The sequence below is a fragment of the Hylobates moloch genome, unplaced genomic scaffold, assembly GCF_009828535.3.
Source record: "Hylobates moloch isolate HMO894 unplaced genomic scaffold, HMol_V3 SCAFFOLD_4, whole genome shotgun sequence".
Classification (NCBI taxonomy): Eukaryota; Metazoa; Chordata; class Mammalia; order Primates; family Hylobatidae; genus Hylobates; species Hylobates moloch.
Window position 1 is genome coordinate 160,365,592 of NW_026652279.1, and position 17,155 is coordinate 160,382,746.

At 37.8% G+C, this 17,155-nt stretch overlaps 1 protein-coding gene across 1 annotated transcript in view; it reads left to right on the plus strand.

The window, feature by feature from the left end:
• TM9SF2 (transmembrane 9 superfamily member 2) overlaps window positions 1-17,155 on the plus strand; it is a 63,743-nt gene that overhangs the window by 33,200 nt on the left and 13,388 nt on the right. The window contains exons 5-12 of the mRNA XM_032151193.2: window positions 3,472-3,601; window positions 4,602-4,726; window positions 6,323-6,434; window positions 7,584-7,663; window positions 8,435-8,543; window positions 10,755-10,887; window positions 13,890-14,009; window positions 16,075-16,132. Of these exons, the coding sequence (XP_032007084.1) occupies window positions 3,472-3,601; window positions 4,602-4,726; window positions 6,323-6,434; window positions 7,584-7,663; window positions 8,435-8,543; window positions 10,755-10,887; window positions 13,890-14,009; window positions 16,075-16,132 (867 nt within the window). The remainder of the gene's footprint in view (window positions 1-3,471; window positions 3,602-4,601; window positions 4,727-6,322; window positions 6,435-7,583; window positions 7,664-8,434; window positions 8,544-10,754; window positions 10,888-13,889; window positions 14,010-16,074; window positions 16,133-17,155) is intronic.

Sequence of the window (17,155 nt, forward strand, 5' to 3'; positions counted from 1 at the left end):
TATTCTGTTAGGGAGTTTGATTGTGAATATAGCACATTTTATTTTATGCTTTGCACTAAGACACACTGGGAGAGCATAGTCATTTTCTAAATCATAAAGCAATACATGTTGATGAAAAAACACAAGCAGTACAAGAAAATATTAAGTAAAAGCAAGTCTTCTGTCACTCTCAGCCTCATTTCTATTCTACAGAACTAACACTATTATTTCTCATGTATGTTTCTATATTTACTGTGCATATGGAGGTATAGAAAAGGGTGTGTCCCTTTTTAAAATAATGCAACTAAAATATTGTTGTACACATTATTCTGCAACTTGCTCATTTTGTTTAAGAAAATATTATGGACTTTTTTCAGGTCAGGTAACATTTGTAAATCTATAATCTCCTCCATTTTTTTCATAATTTCATAATTCACTGCATGAATCTATCATAATTTCTCCCCCATGACATTGGAACCATGCTCTAGTTTATTATTCTCACTATAAAGAACAGTTAATAATAGTTTCTTATATAAATTGACGAATACTTTTTATTTTTTTTATTTGTTGTTGAGACAGAGTCTCGCTCTGTCACCCAGGCTGGAGTGCAGTGGCACAGTCTCGACTCACTGCAACCTCAGCCTCCCGGGTTCAAGTGATTCTTCTGCCTCCGCCTCCTGACTAGCTGGGACTACAGGTGCTTGCCACCACACCTGGCTAATTTTTGTATTTCTAGTAGAGACAGGGTTTCACTATGTTGGCCAGGCTGCTCTCGAACTCCTGACCTCAGGTGATTCACCTGCCTCGCCCTGCCAAAGTGCTGGGATTACAGGTGTGAGCCACCGCTCCCGGCCATACTTTTTATTCTTATTTGGGGCTTTAGAACGTAATTTGAGGATCTTTTTGGCTTACTCTGTCAGTAGCTGCTAAGCTGCTAAGCTATTTTGTGATTCCTGAAACTATTTCTTTGATACCAGCACCAGACACTTAAAACTCTCTTCAGCTGTGCTCTGTGTGGTTTGTGATTATACTTCTTGCCTGAGTTTCCAAATCTTGATGACATTTTATTTATAAAAATATAATTAGTTATCAGAGTACTTACAATTTTTTAGTATCATAGAACCACTGGAGTATAGCTTATTGAATTATAAAGGGGTCCTGAAGATACTTTAGTGAGTTCCAATCCCAGATCCCACCAAGTTAGCAAAGGAGAATGATGTGCTGTTTTCAAAAATTCAAAATCCTAATGAATAGTACAAATGTACTCATGTTAAAACTACATAGAAATGCCAACTGTGGGCTACCCTCTTTGGGTCCCCTCCCTTTGTATGGGAGCTCTGTTTTCACTCTACTAAATCTTGCAACTGCAAAAAAAAAAAAAGAAAAAAATGCCAACTTGTTAAATGCCAAGTTTCTTTGCTTTGGGCTGTAATTTTCTGAGTGCATTGTGACAATATGGGTTATTCTGATTAGAAACTTTTGGAATTAATTTATTGGAAAAACAAGTTATTACTAAATGAAGCTTGATTGGTAGAACTGTTTCAAATGGAGTCCTTGGAGAGCAGACAGAAGTAAAGGAAAGGAGTTCTTCATGATAAAAAGTTGGGAGTCATTCAGCCTTTATCTTTGCGAGTCTTCCCATTATTCAGTCTGTCAGATTGGAAATAAGAGTTTTAATTTTTTTGATATTAGAAATTTAAATAAATACTACTTGTTAATTTAGGAAGACAGTGATTGAAAATCATATTCTTTGGCCAGGCATGGTGGCTCACACCTGTAATCCCAGCACTTTGGGAGGCCAGGGTAGGAGGACCACTTGAGCCCAGGAGTTTGAGACCAGCCCCGGCAACATAGTGAGACCCCAACTCTACAAAAAAAATTTAAAAATTAGCCAAGTGTGATGGCATGCACTTGTAGTCCCAGCTGCTCGGGAGGCACAGATGGGAGGATCACTTGAGCCTGGGAGGTTGAGGCTGCAGAAAGCCATGATCGTGCTACTGCACTCCAGCCTGGGTGACAGCACAAGACCCTGTCTCGAGGGAAAAAAAGATATCCTTTAAGTTTTCTTAAATTTATTTCAAAGGGATTTTTTTTTAAAAAATGCTTCCTATTACCAGAAAAAGCTATTATGTCAAGGTATTATATAAATGATACGTTTAGGATGTTGGCTTTTATAAAACCTAAATTACCCCTTAATTTCTCATTTTGTAACTAGCACTATAATTTTTATGTAGTACTTTCCCTCCAGTATGGTAGCATGAAGATACTATATATTGCTAGTATATATTCATTAATTGAACTTCATCTCTATCTAAAAAATTGAAGCAATTAACAGATTCGTTAAGCTTTCAGAAAATCTGAATTATTTATTTTATATAACTGCGTTTATGCTTCTAATATTTTATAGTCTTTTCATTGGAACCACTAGCCTGCTGATTATAATAATAAGCAGTTTAATAGTATAGGTGATTCTAAAATTTTGTACACTGGGTACTATTAAATAGCATTTAAAGGTGACGAGACATGTTTTATTAGGTCATTAAGGTACACCTTGGGTGAATATAGAATCATAATTTTACTTCCTAAGGCACACATTAATTAACAAATAAAACATGCCCTGGAGTGTCATCTTATGACTCTAATATAGCTGCTATATTTTGAGTAGTTTTTTTATTTGTATCCCGCAGTGTACTCTGGGCACAGGGGGCCACGTGCTTGGACTGTAATGTAGTTATATGGTGCTACAGAACTTTATTTTCTGCTTTTATTATTTAAGTTCTTTTTCACTATAGAACTTGAAAGATTTGGTTTGCTAGCTTTGTAACAGTATTTCTTGTAGAAATAACTTGGATTTATAGTTTTAACAGAATTTTTTTGTGTAACTTTCACTTTTCCTCCTGGCCCTTTAGTTTAATATTTTCCTATATCTTGCAGTTGTATTCCTTTTTTATTGAATAACCTGAGTAGTAAGAGGCATTTCCTTCTCTACTGTTTAATAAACTGTTCCTGAGGAACTAGCTATATTGCTTTGTGTACCTATTTAGAGCTGTGAGTGTTCTGCTAAAGGTAAATTACAGTGAAGTGTCTAAATAGTATTGTTAAGTTAGCAATTACAATAAATTAGTTTATAAAACTCTTTCCTACCTACCATTCATCCTTTCAAAAAAGGTACAAAGTTTTTTGTTTTGTTTTTTTTTCTTTGTTTAAGGCTAGTCAAATGAAGCAGTGCTGTACCTGGTTGTGATCAATTAGTTGTAAACACCACTGCACTCGGACCAGCCTGTAGTTTTTTCCATCACTGCAGTGTATCAGATACTGGCATATTGTTATTGCTTATGAAATAGCACATTTCATTAACATTCTTTGTGGTTTTTGAAATCTTAAGGCATTTACATATTTAAATTTTACAAAGTGATGACACTGATTTAGGCAGTAATTCTTTGTCGTGTTTGGTGGGTTCTTTTCTAACTTAACTCTTCTTTCCGTGTGTAGGATTGTGGATAATATGCCTGTAACATGGTGTTATGATGTTGAAGATGGTCAGAGGTTCTGTAATCCTGGATTTCCTATTGGCTGTTACATTACAGATAAAGGCCATGCAAAAGATGCCTGTGTTATTAATGTAAGTTCATGATAAACTCTTTGCTGCTTTTTAAAACATGGCTTTTGATAGAATTCAGTCTTTACCTGGACAAAAAATTGTTATATTCGTTGAATGAGTGTACAGTTCAGATGTTCTGAAGTACAACTACTTCAATCTTAAACTTACAGCAGATTAGTAATGTATAAATTGAGCTTTAGAATTGGAATAATTCAGATTCAGTTCAACATTCACTGGATTGTCTGTTGTATGTTAAATGCTATGGTAATGTCTAGAACTTTGTCCTAACTCTCATAAATCTTATATATTACGAAATGTACATAGTAGAGTGTCAAAAAAGGCTTCATTATAAGTTAACTAAATTTGTATTGCAGAAGTCAGATATTATACCCTTTTTAAGACCTATCTGTCTTTGAGGCCATTCTTTTATATTTAAAAATAGATTAATCAAATAGAGACATTACTATAGAAGGTAATTAGGACTAGGTGGGGATATATATTAAAATGAATTTTGTGTAATCAGATCAACCTGATTTAAATCTGTTAATGGATCTGATTCAGTGGAAGTTAGCATGAGTTAATCATGAAACTGATTATATCAGTTAGTGCTTTTGTGAGTGCTGACCAGAGATACTTGAATAATTTAGGTTATGAGTTTAGTCCAAACTTACAAGCTTCCAGGCAGGAAAAGTGTTTAAATGTTTAAGCATTAGTGTGATCATAATATTTTAAATTTTATTTTGTTTCATTTTAAGTGAAAGGCTGGAAAATACTAGATTAGTGTTCTTTTGAATTGGTACTTATTAAATTTTATGTAAAACTTTCAGAAGCATATACCTTCCCCAATTAATTTTTGGCTTAAAAAGAGTTTAAGTATAAAATTGAAACATGTTAATGTGAAAGGCTTAAAATTCCGTTCAAACTTAAATTTTCTTACTTGTTGTAGCCCATTTTAAAGTTTTAAATTTTGGCTCTTATGTAGTCAATTTTCTACCTTTAACTTTTAAGTTCTGTTCCACAGTCAGAATTCCATGAAAGAGATACATTTTACATCTTCAACCATGTTGACATCAAAATATACTATCATGTTGTTGAAACTGGGTCCATGGGAGCAAGATTAGTGGCTGCTAAACTTGAACCAAAAAGGTAATTATATTAATGATAAAAAGTAAACAAGTATAAGTGAAATTTAGACCCAAAGAATAAGTATTTGGGGCTCAATTACTCCTTAATATTCTGACATTTCAGGATTGATTTTACTAAAACTCCCTTTGGCGTGATTTGTTATTGAATTATGGGTTGTCCAGAAAACCATACCAATAGTTATTTTCCTGTCATGATTAGCGGTCAAGCCAAGCTGCCTTTGTGTTTTGTTTTTCAGTCAGGAGGTTTTGACAGCTTTTCCGCGTGTCAGTGGGGAAGGAGAAGTTGAGTGGTTGGGACAGTGGTCTCCTTCGTAGTGGAAAGAACACTGCCTCAGATAATCTGTGGCTTTCCTCTGGTCAGAGGCCCAAATGAGTGGACAAGTACTGTGATTTCTCAAGCCCCTATGCAGTGTTAGATGCCAGTATGAAATACTAGCCATTGAAAGAGATCTCTTCAACTTGTTTATTATTTTTTATCATGAACGTACATATTGGTTATTTATGAGATCTTTTTTTTTTTAATATTTCATTTTTTTCATGACTTTTTCTGCCATTGTATTAGCCTTTTTCTCATGCACTGGTGGTAAAGAAATACATGACATAATAAGATGGCAGTTAAACTCCATCAGTATTTTTTTTTTTTAAACAAGATTATTTAGCCAGGCACAGTGGCTCACACCTGTAATCTGAACACTTTAGAGAGGCCAAGGCAGGAGGATCACTTCAGGCCAGGAGTTCAAGACCAGCCTAGGCAACATAGTGAGACCCTGTCTCTACAGAAAATAAATTAGCTGGGCATGATGGCATGTGCCTGTAGGAGGCTGAAGTGGGAGGATCACTTGAACCTAGGAGTTCAAGACCAGCCTGGGCAACATAGTGAGACCCTGTCTCTACAGAAAATTTGCAAATTAGCTGGGCACTGTGGCCCGTGCCTGTAGGAGGCTGAAGTGGGAGGATCACTTGAACCCAGGAGTTTGAAGCTGCAATGAGCTGAGATCACACTACTGCACACCAGCCTGGGTGACAGAGCAAGACCTTGTCTCAAAAACAAAACAAAACAAACAAAAAAGGCCAGGCATGGTGGCTCATGCTGTAATCCCAGCACTTTGAGAGGCTGAGGCAGGAGGATTGCTTGAGCCCAGGAGTTCAAGACCAGCTTGGGCAACATAGCAAGACCTTGTCTCTACAAAAAATGAAAAATTAGCTGGGTGTGGGGTGTAGTGGCACACACCTGTAGTCCCATCTACTTGGGAGACTGAGGTGGGAGGATCACTTGAGCCCAGGAGTTTGTAGCTGCATTGAACTGTGATGGCACCACCACACTCAGGCCTGGGTAAGAGAGCAAGACCCTGTCCCAAAAAGAAAAAAAAAAAAGATTATTTAAATGCTCTTCAAGTATAGTGTTTTCAAAAGTATGTTTATAATTTTGTACACATATTTATATGAAGTAAATATTTATGCTATTAAATATGACGTGAATAATTTCACCTTTGTCAACAGCATTTTAAAATACGTACAAAATCTGTAACCTTTACTTTACCTCATTTAAAAAAAATTGTACTTTATCAGCATCTTGCCAAAATGTTTCTTCCCACAGCTTCAAACATACCCATATAGATAAACCAGACTGCTCAGGGCCTCCCATGGACATAAGTAACAAGGCTTCTGGGGAGATAAAAATTGCCTATACTTACGCTGTTAGCTTCGAGGTGAGTCTGTTGTTATCTTTAGTATAACTCTGAAATTGATTTTAAATTTGTACTACTTAAACTAATTAAAATGTTACTGATTATGCTTGTCAAATAAAGAAGCTATTAATGAGCTGATTTTTAGGATAGTTTATCAGTGTACCAAGCAACATAATCACTCTTGTAACTGAGTCTTAGTTTAAATGAGAGTATAGAGGAAGTTGGAGACTTGAGCCTGATTTAGTGTTAAGCATAAGAGATACATATAAAACAAAAGTAGAAAATAGGCATAGGGGACGGGATGGAAATGCCAGAGATATATTCAGAAACCATTGGGAAATCAACACCATACTTTAAAGGATTTAAGTGTGAACTTTAAATGGAGAACTTCCGATTGGTAGATTGTCTTAGAAAATCGAAGGGAGTGTTTTCATTAACGAAGTTTCTTAAAATGCAAATTCATTGTTATGAGAATCTTAGTATTCTACCTCTATTTTTTCATCATTTTTAAAATCAAGATTTAACTATGAACTTTAAATGAAGAGTTTCCTTTTGGGAGATTGTCTTAGAAAATTGAAGAGAGTATTTTTATTAACGAAGTTTCTTAAAATGCAAGTTTATCGTTAAAATGCAAGAATCTTAGGCAGTGTTCCACCTCTATTTCTTAAAACTTTTGGCAATCCAATATAGTTGTGATGTTTAATATCCCCGTATAATGTTTCATTTTGCAAACCTGGTGCAGTAAACAGTATGTATTTCTAGATATTAAGAGCTCAATGTGCCTGGGATGACTGGTCTGCTTAGCTGCCCCTGGCATAAAGAAAAGAATAATTATTCCATTCCATTCCATTATTTTCTTTAAAAAAAAAAAAAAATAACCCACATATAGCTCTAAATGTTGACATCTAAACATCTAGTTATAATTTAAAGCAATACTTTTAGTAGGTATTACTAGGAATTTTTTTTTTTTTGGCTGCATAATCTTACTCTGATTTCCCCTAGACTTTAGTAAATCTGAAACTCTCCGAATCTCAGGACTAACCAAAGTTAGATAATTTAGAAATTGCAATTGTTGACTCAATGGAAGGGCAAGCTTTGAGTGGGATTTTTTTTGTTCTTAATGTGCTGTCAGCAGATGTTTACTTAAAGAGATTTTTTAATCTCCTCTAGGAAGATAAAAAGATCAGATGGGCATCTAGATGGGACTATATTCTGGAGTCTATGCCTCATACCCACATTCAGTGGTTTAGGTAAGAGTACAGAGTTAGCCTGCTTTTGCTTTCTACTTTTCTACCCTCTGTCCCTTTGAACATCTCATTTACTCTCAAATCCTCACTACTTTATTCAAAAATCTGGCCTTGGGTTCAAATCCTGGCTTTCAGCCACTGTCTGTGAGTCACGGCAGGTCCCTTAATTTCTCAGCATCTGTTTCTTTATCTAGAAATACCCATCTCATGGGATCGTTGTGAGGATTAAAGGACATAATGGGACAGAGCATTTGAGGACATTGTCTGGCACATAAGAGTGTTCAAAAACAGAAGCTGCTGTTGTTGCTATGACTTTATTATTATCCCCTTCAAACATGATTCAAAACTTTTATCTAGAAAGCTGTTCATGTTGCCATAACCCTCCTTTTCCTATTGCTGTCTGATCTTTTTGACACTCACTAATTTACTGAGTAAAGTTGTTCTTCAGTAAATTTCTTGAGGGCACAAGCCAGTCCTTTGTTGTGGCAGTGATTTGGGCACAGTAGTTATTTCATAATATTGACCATGTACCAAAAAATTCTAGTTCTAAACAGACTATGAAACTGTATTATGATAGGTATGTAATGTTATTTATCTACTGGAGGGAAACATGAAAGAACACAGTTCATTGAATTTGTTGGATTTTAGGTAGCTTTCATTTTGATTTTGATTAAGACTGTTTTAATGTTACTCAGTAAACAGTTTTTAAAAGAGTTTTACTGTTCCTAGGATTAAGCTGCAGATGACTCATGATGTGCTTGCTTATTTCTACAGCATTATGAATTCCCTGGTCATTGTCCTTTTCTTATCTGGAATGGTAGCTATGATTATGTTACGGACACTGCACAAAGATATTGCCAGATATAATCAGATGGACTCTACAGTAAGTGGAAACATTTTAGTCTTTAGTCTTCCAAGGACACTGTTTATTGTTATTTTGCGAAAAGGTAAAATAATAGCTTTAGAATCTGCTTTTAAAACATTCTTCTTAAAAAAACAAAAAAAGAAAGAAATTCTTCTCAAAAGTTATCTTGAATTCACATTTTCAAATAAGAAAGTGATACTTAAGAATTAATATTCTTGGCCGGGCACAGTGGTTCACACCTGTAATCCCAGCACTTTGGGAGGCCGGGGTGGGCGGATCACCTGAGGTCAGGAGTTCAAGACCAGCCTGACCAACATGGTGAAACCCCATTTCTCCTAAAAACACAAAAATTAGCTGGGTGTGGTGGCGGGTACTTGTAGTCCCAGCTACCTCAGGAGGCTGAGGCAGGAGAATTGCTTGAACCCAGGAGGCGGAGGCTGCAGTGAGCCAAGATCGTGCCACTGCACTCCAGCCTAGGCAACAGAGCAAGACTCTGTCTCAAAAAAAAAAAAAAAGAATTGATACTCTCTAGAAATGGAGTCAGCACAGCCTTGGGAGCTGACCTGTTCACAGCCTTCTGTGTGGGAATGGACTGGTGCAGCATGGGGTGTAGGTGCACAGTTACAACTCTGTAAAATTTCTCCATCCCTGACACATACCCGTTTGTGAAACCACAAAGTTGAATGGAATAACTCCTAAGCAATTTTTATTTGTGTGGTTGTTTAATTTTTTTAAATTAATTTTAACAAATTTGTATCATTTCAGCTTTTTGGTATATTTAAAATAATTGCATGTCCCAGCCTCTTTAGTCTCAAACTTTTTAAGATGCACAATGTTACACATTTTCTACTCTTCATTTCATGGCAGCATAATAAAAGAATTTTCTCAAGAATCACAGTAATTTGGAATGAATGCACAAAACTCAGGTTTTTATTGTATTCTCTTCCCCCAGCTTTTTCAGCCTCCTCTCCCCCAACCTCTCTGACCTGTTCTGATTGGGAAAAATATATATGAATATTTATAAGCTTTTAACATTTGTACTCTATAGTCTTTCCTATGATTTTTATTGATTTTATGTCTTATTAAATATTAAAGTGATTTTAAAATACTCTGCTCATAATTGGCTGTTCCACATAATTGCTGTTAATGGAGTTTTATCTTAATTTGCACAGCGTTGCCATGTGGAACCGGGCCAGTGGCGACCCTTATTCCACCCCTGTCCTACTTCCCATCTCTTAGCACAGCAGTCAGAGTGAAACTGCTCAAACAGAAGTCAGATCATTTCATTCCTGAGCACAGCCCTCCAGGGACTTCTATTCACTCAGAGCAAGAGTCAGAGGCTTTACAGTGGCCTGTAAGGCCCCACGTTACCTCAGCACTCAGCTGCACCCGTGCCGGCTACCTTGCCGTGCCTCAGACCAGGCAGACACAGGTTCCTACCTCAGAGCCTTCACGAAGCTCACTGTTCTATCTGCTAAGAACGTCCGCCCCTCATTTACATGGCTAGTTCCCTTACCTCCCTCCAATCTTTACAAAATGTGATCTTCCCATCGAGCCCCTCCCAGCCATCGCATTTAAGTTACATCCTGTCCTGCACACACCCATACATCCTGTTTTTCTGTATAGCGCTTATTACCATCTAATGTACAGTATACTTTCCTGACTGACTTTGTTTATTGTCTGCCTTCCCAATGAGATCATGTACTCCTGAGAGTAGGAGTTTTTCTGTTACACTCACTGTGGTATCTGGTGTTTTAAACAGAGCCGAGCTTATAGTTGGTGCTCATGAATGTTTACATCCATGCTTACTGTATTAGCAAAGTAGCTAGAATATGAGAGCTAATGTCATTTGCTTATTGTGGAGATAATTAAGAGTAGGATGAATAGGATAGAATGTGACTAAAAATCGTCATCAAGTCAGATCACAAAGCTTGACTTAGAGTAGAACTAGGTAGCAATCACATTGTATTTGTAAAGTTTCTCAATAAGTATATTTGCAGACCTTAATGTCATAAATTCAAGAAACTGACATATAAGACAGTTCAACAAAGCCATATTAAGTTCCATGAGATGAGTCAAGCTCTATTCTTCAAAATTGAAATAGATACTAACATTTTTAAGTTTAAAAAAAACTTTTTTCTGTAACAGCATATTCAACAGTGAACAAACTGTCTATAGTTGTCTTGTTGATACCATAAGACAATTGAACTGATTTCGTTCCCCTTTTAGGAAGATGCCCAGGAAGAATTTGGCTGGAAACTTGTTCATGGTGATATATTCCGTCCTCCAAGAAAAGGGATGCTGCTATCAGTCTTTCTAGGATCTGGGACACAGATTTTAATTATGACCTTTGTGACTCTATGTAAGTGTTAACTGAAAATTTTCAAGTAGAAAATACTTTCTAAATACAGTAATTGCTTAAAAACCAGTTTTTCTGGCTGGGCGTGGTGGTTCATGCCTGTAATCCCAGCACTTTGGGAGGCCAAGGCAGGCGGATGATGACATCAGGAGTTCGAGACCAGCCTGGCCAATAAAGTGAAACCCCATCTCTCTACTGAAAATGCAAAAACATTAGCTGGGCATGGTAGCAGGTGCCTGTAATCCCAGCTACTTGGGGGGCTGAGGCAGGAGAGTCACTTGAACCTGGGAGGCGGAGGTTGCAGTGAACTGAAATTGCGCCACTGCACTCCAGCCCGGGTGACAGTGCAAGACTCCATCTCAAAACAAACAAACAAACAAAAAAAACCCACAGTTTTTCTAAGTGGGTAGGTAAGCCAGATTATTTCTGAGAGTCCTTTAGGTTCTCAAAATCTAAGTGACTTGGGGCAGGGTTAGCTGCACCCAAAGACTGACTCTTGGTTTCTCCCTTCAGCTCTTCCTAGACCAAGCCTTTGTCAGGGAAGCACCGGGCTGGAGATGAACAGGTCCTTAAGACCATCAGCATCTGAGTCTAAACAGCACAGAACCAGGACCATTTAGGGTCTCTTTTACCTAGCCATCGTGGGCAGGCACAGTCTGGTTAGGGTTCCAGGATATTCTTGGCTTTCACGGAGGGAGGAGGGTGGGAAAAGAAGGGATGGGGCAGGAAGCACTGTGTAGACCCTTCTCATCTGAGGAGGATTTAGGAAGCAGGATCTCTCTCCTCTAGAGAAAGTGAGTGTGTAGGAAAGACCTTCCTTCCTCCATAAAAAAATTCTCTTCTTTGAGCTACCTCAGCAACTTCAGAAATTGTATTTAAATTTTTGCCAACTAGGACAATCTTTTTTTTTTTTTTTTTTTAAATAAATGTTCCTTAGAGGTATTGATAGTCACAGGGGTTGTTATGAAACTACCTCTGGGTATGTGTTAATTCCACTGTCTTCCGGTTTCCTTATTTGGAAGATAAAAAATGTTTATGAATAGAATTTTCTAAATTTTACCTTTATTTAATGTATTTTACTTTATTGATGCCTCCTACTGATAAATAGCAACAAATGAATATACTGGGAGAATTCAGAAACTAACCTTTAATAATTTTTTAGTAAACATTTATTTTTTATGTTTGATTACATATTAAATACATAATACTATAATTATTTTTGTTAGTAAAGTTGTTCCAAATTTTTATGATAAAACTAATTATATAAATGCTTTGCAAAGAGCAGTATCATTTCCAAATGTCTGGCACTGAATAAGTTTGGGAACCACTGACTCATACCTTCAGGCTCAATTTGAAGACTGACTGGGATATCTTTTTTTTTTAATCTACTAACAACTTAAGGAGATACAACTTTGATAGGTGGAGCTAGAATTTGTAACTACGTCATACTAAAGAGAAGTAAGTCATACTAAAGAGAATAGGTCAGGAAAAGGTGTGATAAAAAAGGTTTGGACAGAAGGTAGGGTGAAGGCACTGGATGACAGAGAGCCAAACTAGACTTAGAGCAGAATGAATGCTTGAAGATAAACTTCTGCTTTCTTTCCTTTTTTTTTTTTTTTTGAGACGGAGCCTCGCTCTGTCACCAGGCTGGAGTGCAGTGGCGTGATCTTGGCTTACTGCAACCTCCACTTCCTGGGTTCAAGTGATTCTTCTGCCTCAGCCTCCTAAGTAGCTGGGATTACAGGTGCCTGCCACCATGCCCGGCTGATTTTTCTATTTTTAGTAGAGACAGGGTTTCACCATGTTGTCCAGGATGGTCTCGATCTCAACCTCGTGATCTGCCCGCCTCAACCTCCCAAAGTGCCGGGGTTACAGATGTGAGCCACCGCACCCAGCCAATCCTGCTTTCAAATCTTATTAGCAGCTGTCTTCTGCGACGCTCTGGTCTTTATTGGGGTCAGCTAGAAAAATGAACTTTTAAGGAAGGAAAGTTTCAGAGAGTCTAGGATAGAATACGATGGGAATCATTTTCCTTAAGTCCTCAAATAGGAACTTTCTGCTGAAGGGCAGTCCATTTCTCAGGTCGAGGAGGAGAAGGGAGTTGCATTTTAGCTGAGATCTGGTACATCTTCTAAAGCTACCCTGATGTGTTTCCTGCTGATCATGACTCTGGTGCTTGTCAGAGGTCTGTGTGTGCGTGGTTGCTCACATACGTGCTTGGTCATGCACGTTTTGGGGGAAACAATGGGGATTTTCTTGCTGCTGGGTTTAGAAAGCCTCCTGAAATTCTTCTCGGCAGTATCCTACTCACCTTGGGATTCTGAGCACCTTATAACTTCTGAGCCCCAGCTTAAAGCTGGGAATTTCTATGAATATAATATAGCGTTTTAATTCTCATTAGTAGGAAGGCTTATATAGGGAGGAACAAACAAAGCTAACCATATGAATGAGGTAGGGCCAGGGTTTCCCCGCATTGCTGACCAGGTCCTTCAGTAATTTGCGAAAAGCTAATGGCCCTATGAAATCTTTCTCCTTCATTTTGTTCTTTGATTAGATTCTGTATGTCTCTTATGTTTGAATGTTGTAAGGTTTTGGGTTTTTTTTTTACCCCCAGAGGTCCCCCATGTTTTTTAATTAAAGAAAAGTGGGAATATTTCATAGTGGAAACATTTTCATTTATGTCAATTTTAAAGGCTGTACTTGAATCTCAGAAGAGCCAAATGCACTCTTGAGCATCCAGTCAGCCTCCCCTGATCACAGGAAGGATGAGGTCTTCTGGACTCTGACAAGAAACTTCCAAAGTCAAGTTTGCCTCATGTATGATGAGATTGGTGCAGTACATTAAATATTACTAAGATTGAGTAGAGCTGCGTGGTAGGAGAGCACATGATTTTTCATGAAGTTGTACTTTTTTCTTGTTTAAAAAATGAGAGGGTTTCTCTATCATTTCACAGCAAAGGAAACAGAGTAATAACATGTACAACCTTTCATGATTTGTGTTTTAGTTTTCGCTTGCCTGGGATTTTTGTCACCTGCCAACCGAGGAGCATTGATGACGTGTGCTGTGGTCCTGTGGGTGCTGCTGGGCACTCCTGCAGGCTACGTTGCTGCCAGATTCTATAAGTGTAAGTCAAAGCCACTGTGACTGGCGTCTGATCAGGAAGGGACTCTGCCGCAGCTGTGGGTCTGACCTGGGTATCAGATGGTGATGCTCTGTAAATAGTGTGCCTCATAGGGGTCTGTTCTTAGTTAAAAGGAGCCTGCTTGGTGATTCCTTTTGTGACATGAGTGACTATCCCAAGATTTATTTGTTCAAAAATGTTTAGTGAAACAAGCAAATTGTGCCATTTACCCACTATCCCCTCCGTCTTTTTTCTTTAAGCTTTGGCTGAACAGGTTGAGCTGAACAACTTAGATTTGCTGTGTCCATAGACACACATATAGACTAATAAAGGAGAAAAGTGTACAAATGAGTATCACTGATTTTTTTCACTAAAACAAGTAGTATATCTAGGTGTACCTTTTCTTACATATGAGAAGTCATACTTACATTGTATCAATTTAATATTTATAAAAATAAACTGTTTCAAGTAAACGAAGATCTCACTATTTTGGAGAGCTGGAAAGTTACCTTTGTAATATCATTAGTCACAATCTCTTGTGTTCTTGCTTTCTAGAAGTAAAATAAAGTTCAATGAAAAAAAAGCGTCAGGGCCACAGAGTAAGGCTGAGATGGGACTGGATGGCTTAGAAAGCAGCTGGCAGGGTCAGCAGGGACCAGAGCTGGCCTCCTCGGGAATGCCACAGTCTTGTCTGGGATGTACAGTAATTCCCCATGGTCTAGCAATATGAAAAAGTTTTGAGGTGAAACACAGTAGAGTTACATGGACGACCTGAACGTGGGGTTGGGTAGTCTCAGCCCCAGGTAGAAGATTAACTTAGACCTTGTCAGACACAGTTCTCTCTTGAGTATGTGAAGCCCTGTATGTATGTGTGTTTTAAGTGTGTTTTAATTTCTGTGAGTTTTGTCATGTTCTTTGTTCTCCTTTACTAAAGGAGATAGGATTAGGGTCATCATATGGATTTTAATGCATACAAAATACAGTCAGCCCTTTGCCTGCCACACCAGCCTTACTTCATGCCACACTCCCCCTTTCTCACCATTTCAGCCTCACTGGCTTTCTGTCGGTTCCTTGGCCAGGCTGCCCGCTTTCCCACACCCTGCTCCCATCTGCGCTCCTCTCACTAATGCCTCCCCATCCTTCTGGTCTCCCAGCTGCAGATCATGTATTACTTGAATTTTGACTGGAATTGTAGTAAACCCACAATTAATTATTTCATAACAGTCTGTTTATCAGAAACACTGTGAATTCAAATCATGATGCATATATATGATTTTATGTGTATGTATAATTTCATTATTTTCTTTTAGGGCAAGTGGCACTTAAACTTGCCTATCAGCTATGTTAGAACTTTTTTTAAAATCACAGCTGTTCTGAGATCTCAGCCAGTTTCATTTCTGACTTTTAAACTGGGAGCAGAGGTATACTTTCATTTTTTACTCTAGCTACTTCAGTATTTGAATTTTTTAAACTGGAAAAAAAAAAAACAAATTGGAGAGGGGCAAAGGAGAGTAAAACGTGTATTAGCAAACGTGTTCTGTCAAATGGTCATAACCCTTCTACTCTTCTTAGTTGCCTCATCTGACACACGCACCTCCTAGGAACCACAGTTCCTCCTGGAAACCACAGTGCTAGAGGAAGAGTTGGCCTACTGTGGAAATGTGAATGGGTTGCACATCAGGCCTGACGGTTCCTAGTTTTATAACAAATTCTGAAACTGACTGCAAGACAAGTGAGAATCCCGTGTGCCCTTCCTGTGCCTAGGCCCATTGATTGATACTGGCTCAGGATTTAAGGATTCTTTTGGTTGTGAGGGGAAAAGAAGAACTGATCTTGATGACTTGCCTCTGATTCTCTAGAGCAGGACTTATCTAGGGAATCCCATGCTGTATGTCTCAGATTTGGATTATTTAATAAGGGAATATCACATCATATTTGCTAGTACCATTTTCTAGGAATGAGTACTCAGTGCTGTCTGACAGTTTGGCAAGTATCAGACTTGTAATATGGATATTTGGTTTGCTTTAAAGAAAATCTGTATTTATACCACTTTTGTTTTCTTCTATAGCCTTTGGAGGTGAGAAGTGGAAAACAAATGTTTTATTAACATCATTTCTTTGTCCTGGGTAAGTGAATTTTTCAAGAATTACTTTTTAACATAGTTACATGTTAGTCCCCAAATTTTTAGTTGTTGAGTCTTTAATCCTCTGTGTCTGTAAATCATGTACCTAAGAATTAAGTAAATTTAAGTTTTGAAAAGGGGTAAAGTAAGTATTTTATAAACATTTGCCAAATTATTACCACATGTCTTATCTGGGGAAAATACCTTTAGACATGAGAAATGTTTTAATTCTTTCTCTTCAAAGTCTCTCTATTTCTTGGTTTTTAGTGGTCAGTCTGACATGTTGTTCTGTAGGCTGCATTTAAAGCTTTTGACCCAAGCACAGGAAGGAATCCTGAAGATAGTTCAGGCAAGCATATGTTTTCCCATTTTTATCCAAAGCATTGCCATTTTTTAGAGCTTATTCCATTAAGTAAAGTAATATACACCAAAAATAAAAAAAAAAGCAGCCACCACAAATCCAAAACAAAACAAAAATCCTTCACTCTCTGGAACTGCTTCTCCTCTCAATTATCTGATGTGGTTCTGGTCCTAGAAACAGAACCCACTTCCTCTCAAACCTGCACATTTCTGGTGGGCAAGAACTGACACATGAACAGGCTACAGCAATAAAGAAAGCCAAAGATGAGGAAGTCTAGAAACCAGAACTGTTCCATTTGCAGACTAGAAATGCAAGCGTGATGGCAGCAGCATTTTAATACACATTTGGGATAAATATTCTCTCTATCACCTCCACCGAAGATTCACATTCTTTTCAGTTATTGGTTCTATTCAAATTTCAATGCTTTTCTCAAGCCATGTCCTTTGTTTTCTTTCCCTCTGTCAACTCACGAAGGTGTCCTTTCTTACCAAGACTGTGATTTCCTGCAGAATCTCCGAATCTTGCTTTTCAGGCACCTCTCCCTCCAATCTCACACATCTTCCATTGCTCCCTTCTGACATGTTCTGCTTATGTGGTTCTTTTATTCCTCCAAACATGCTCATGTCTCCCCTAAAAAGAGATCATAAGCATCTTCCCCTCTTATTT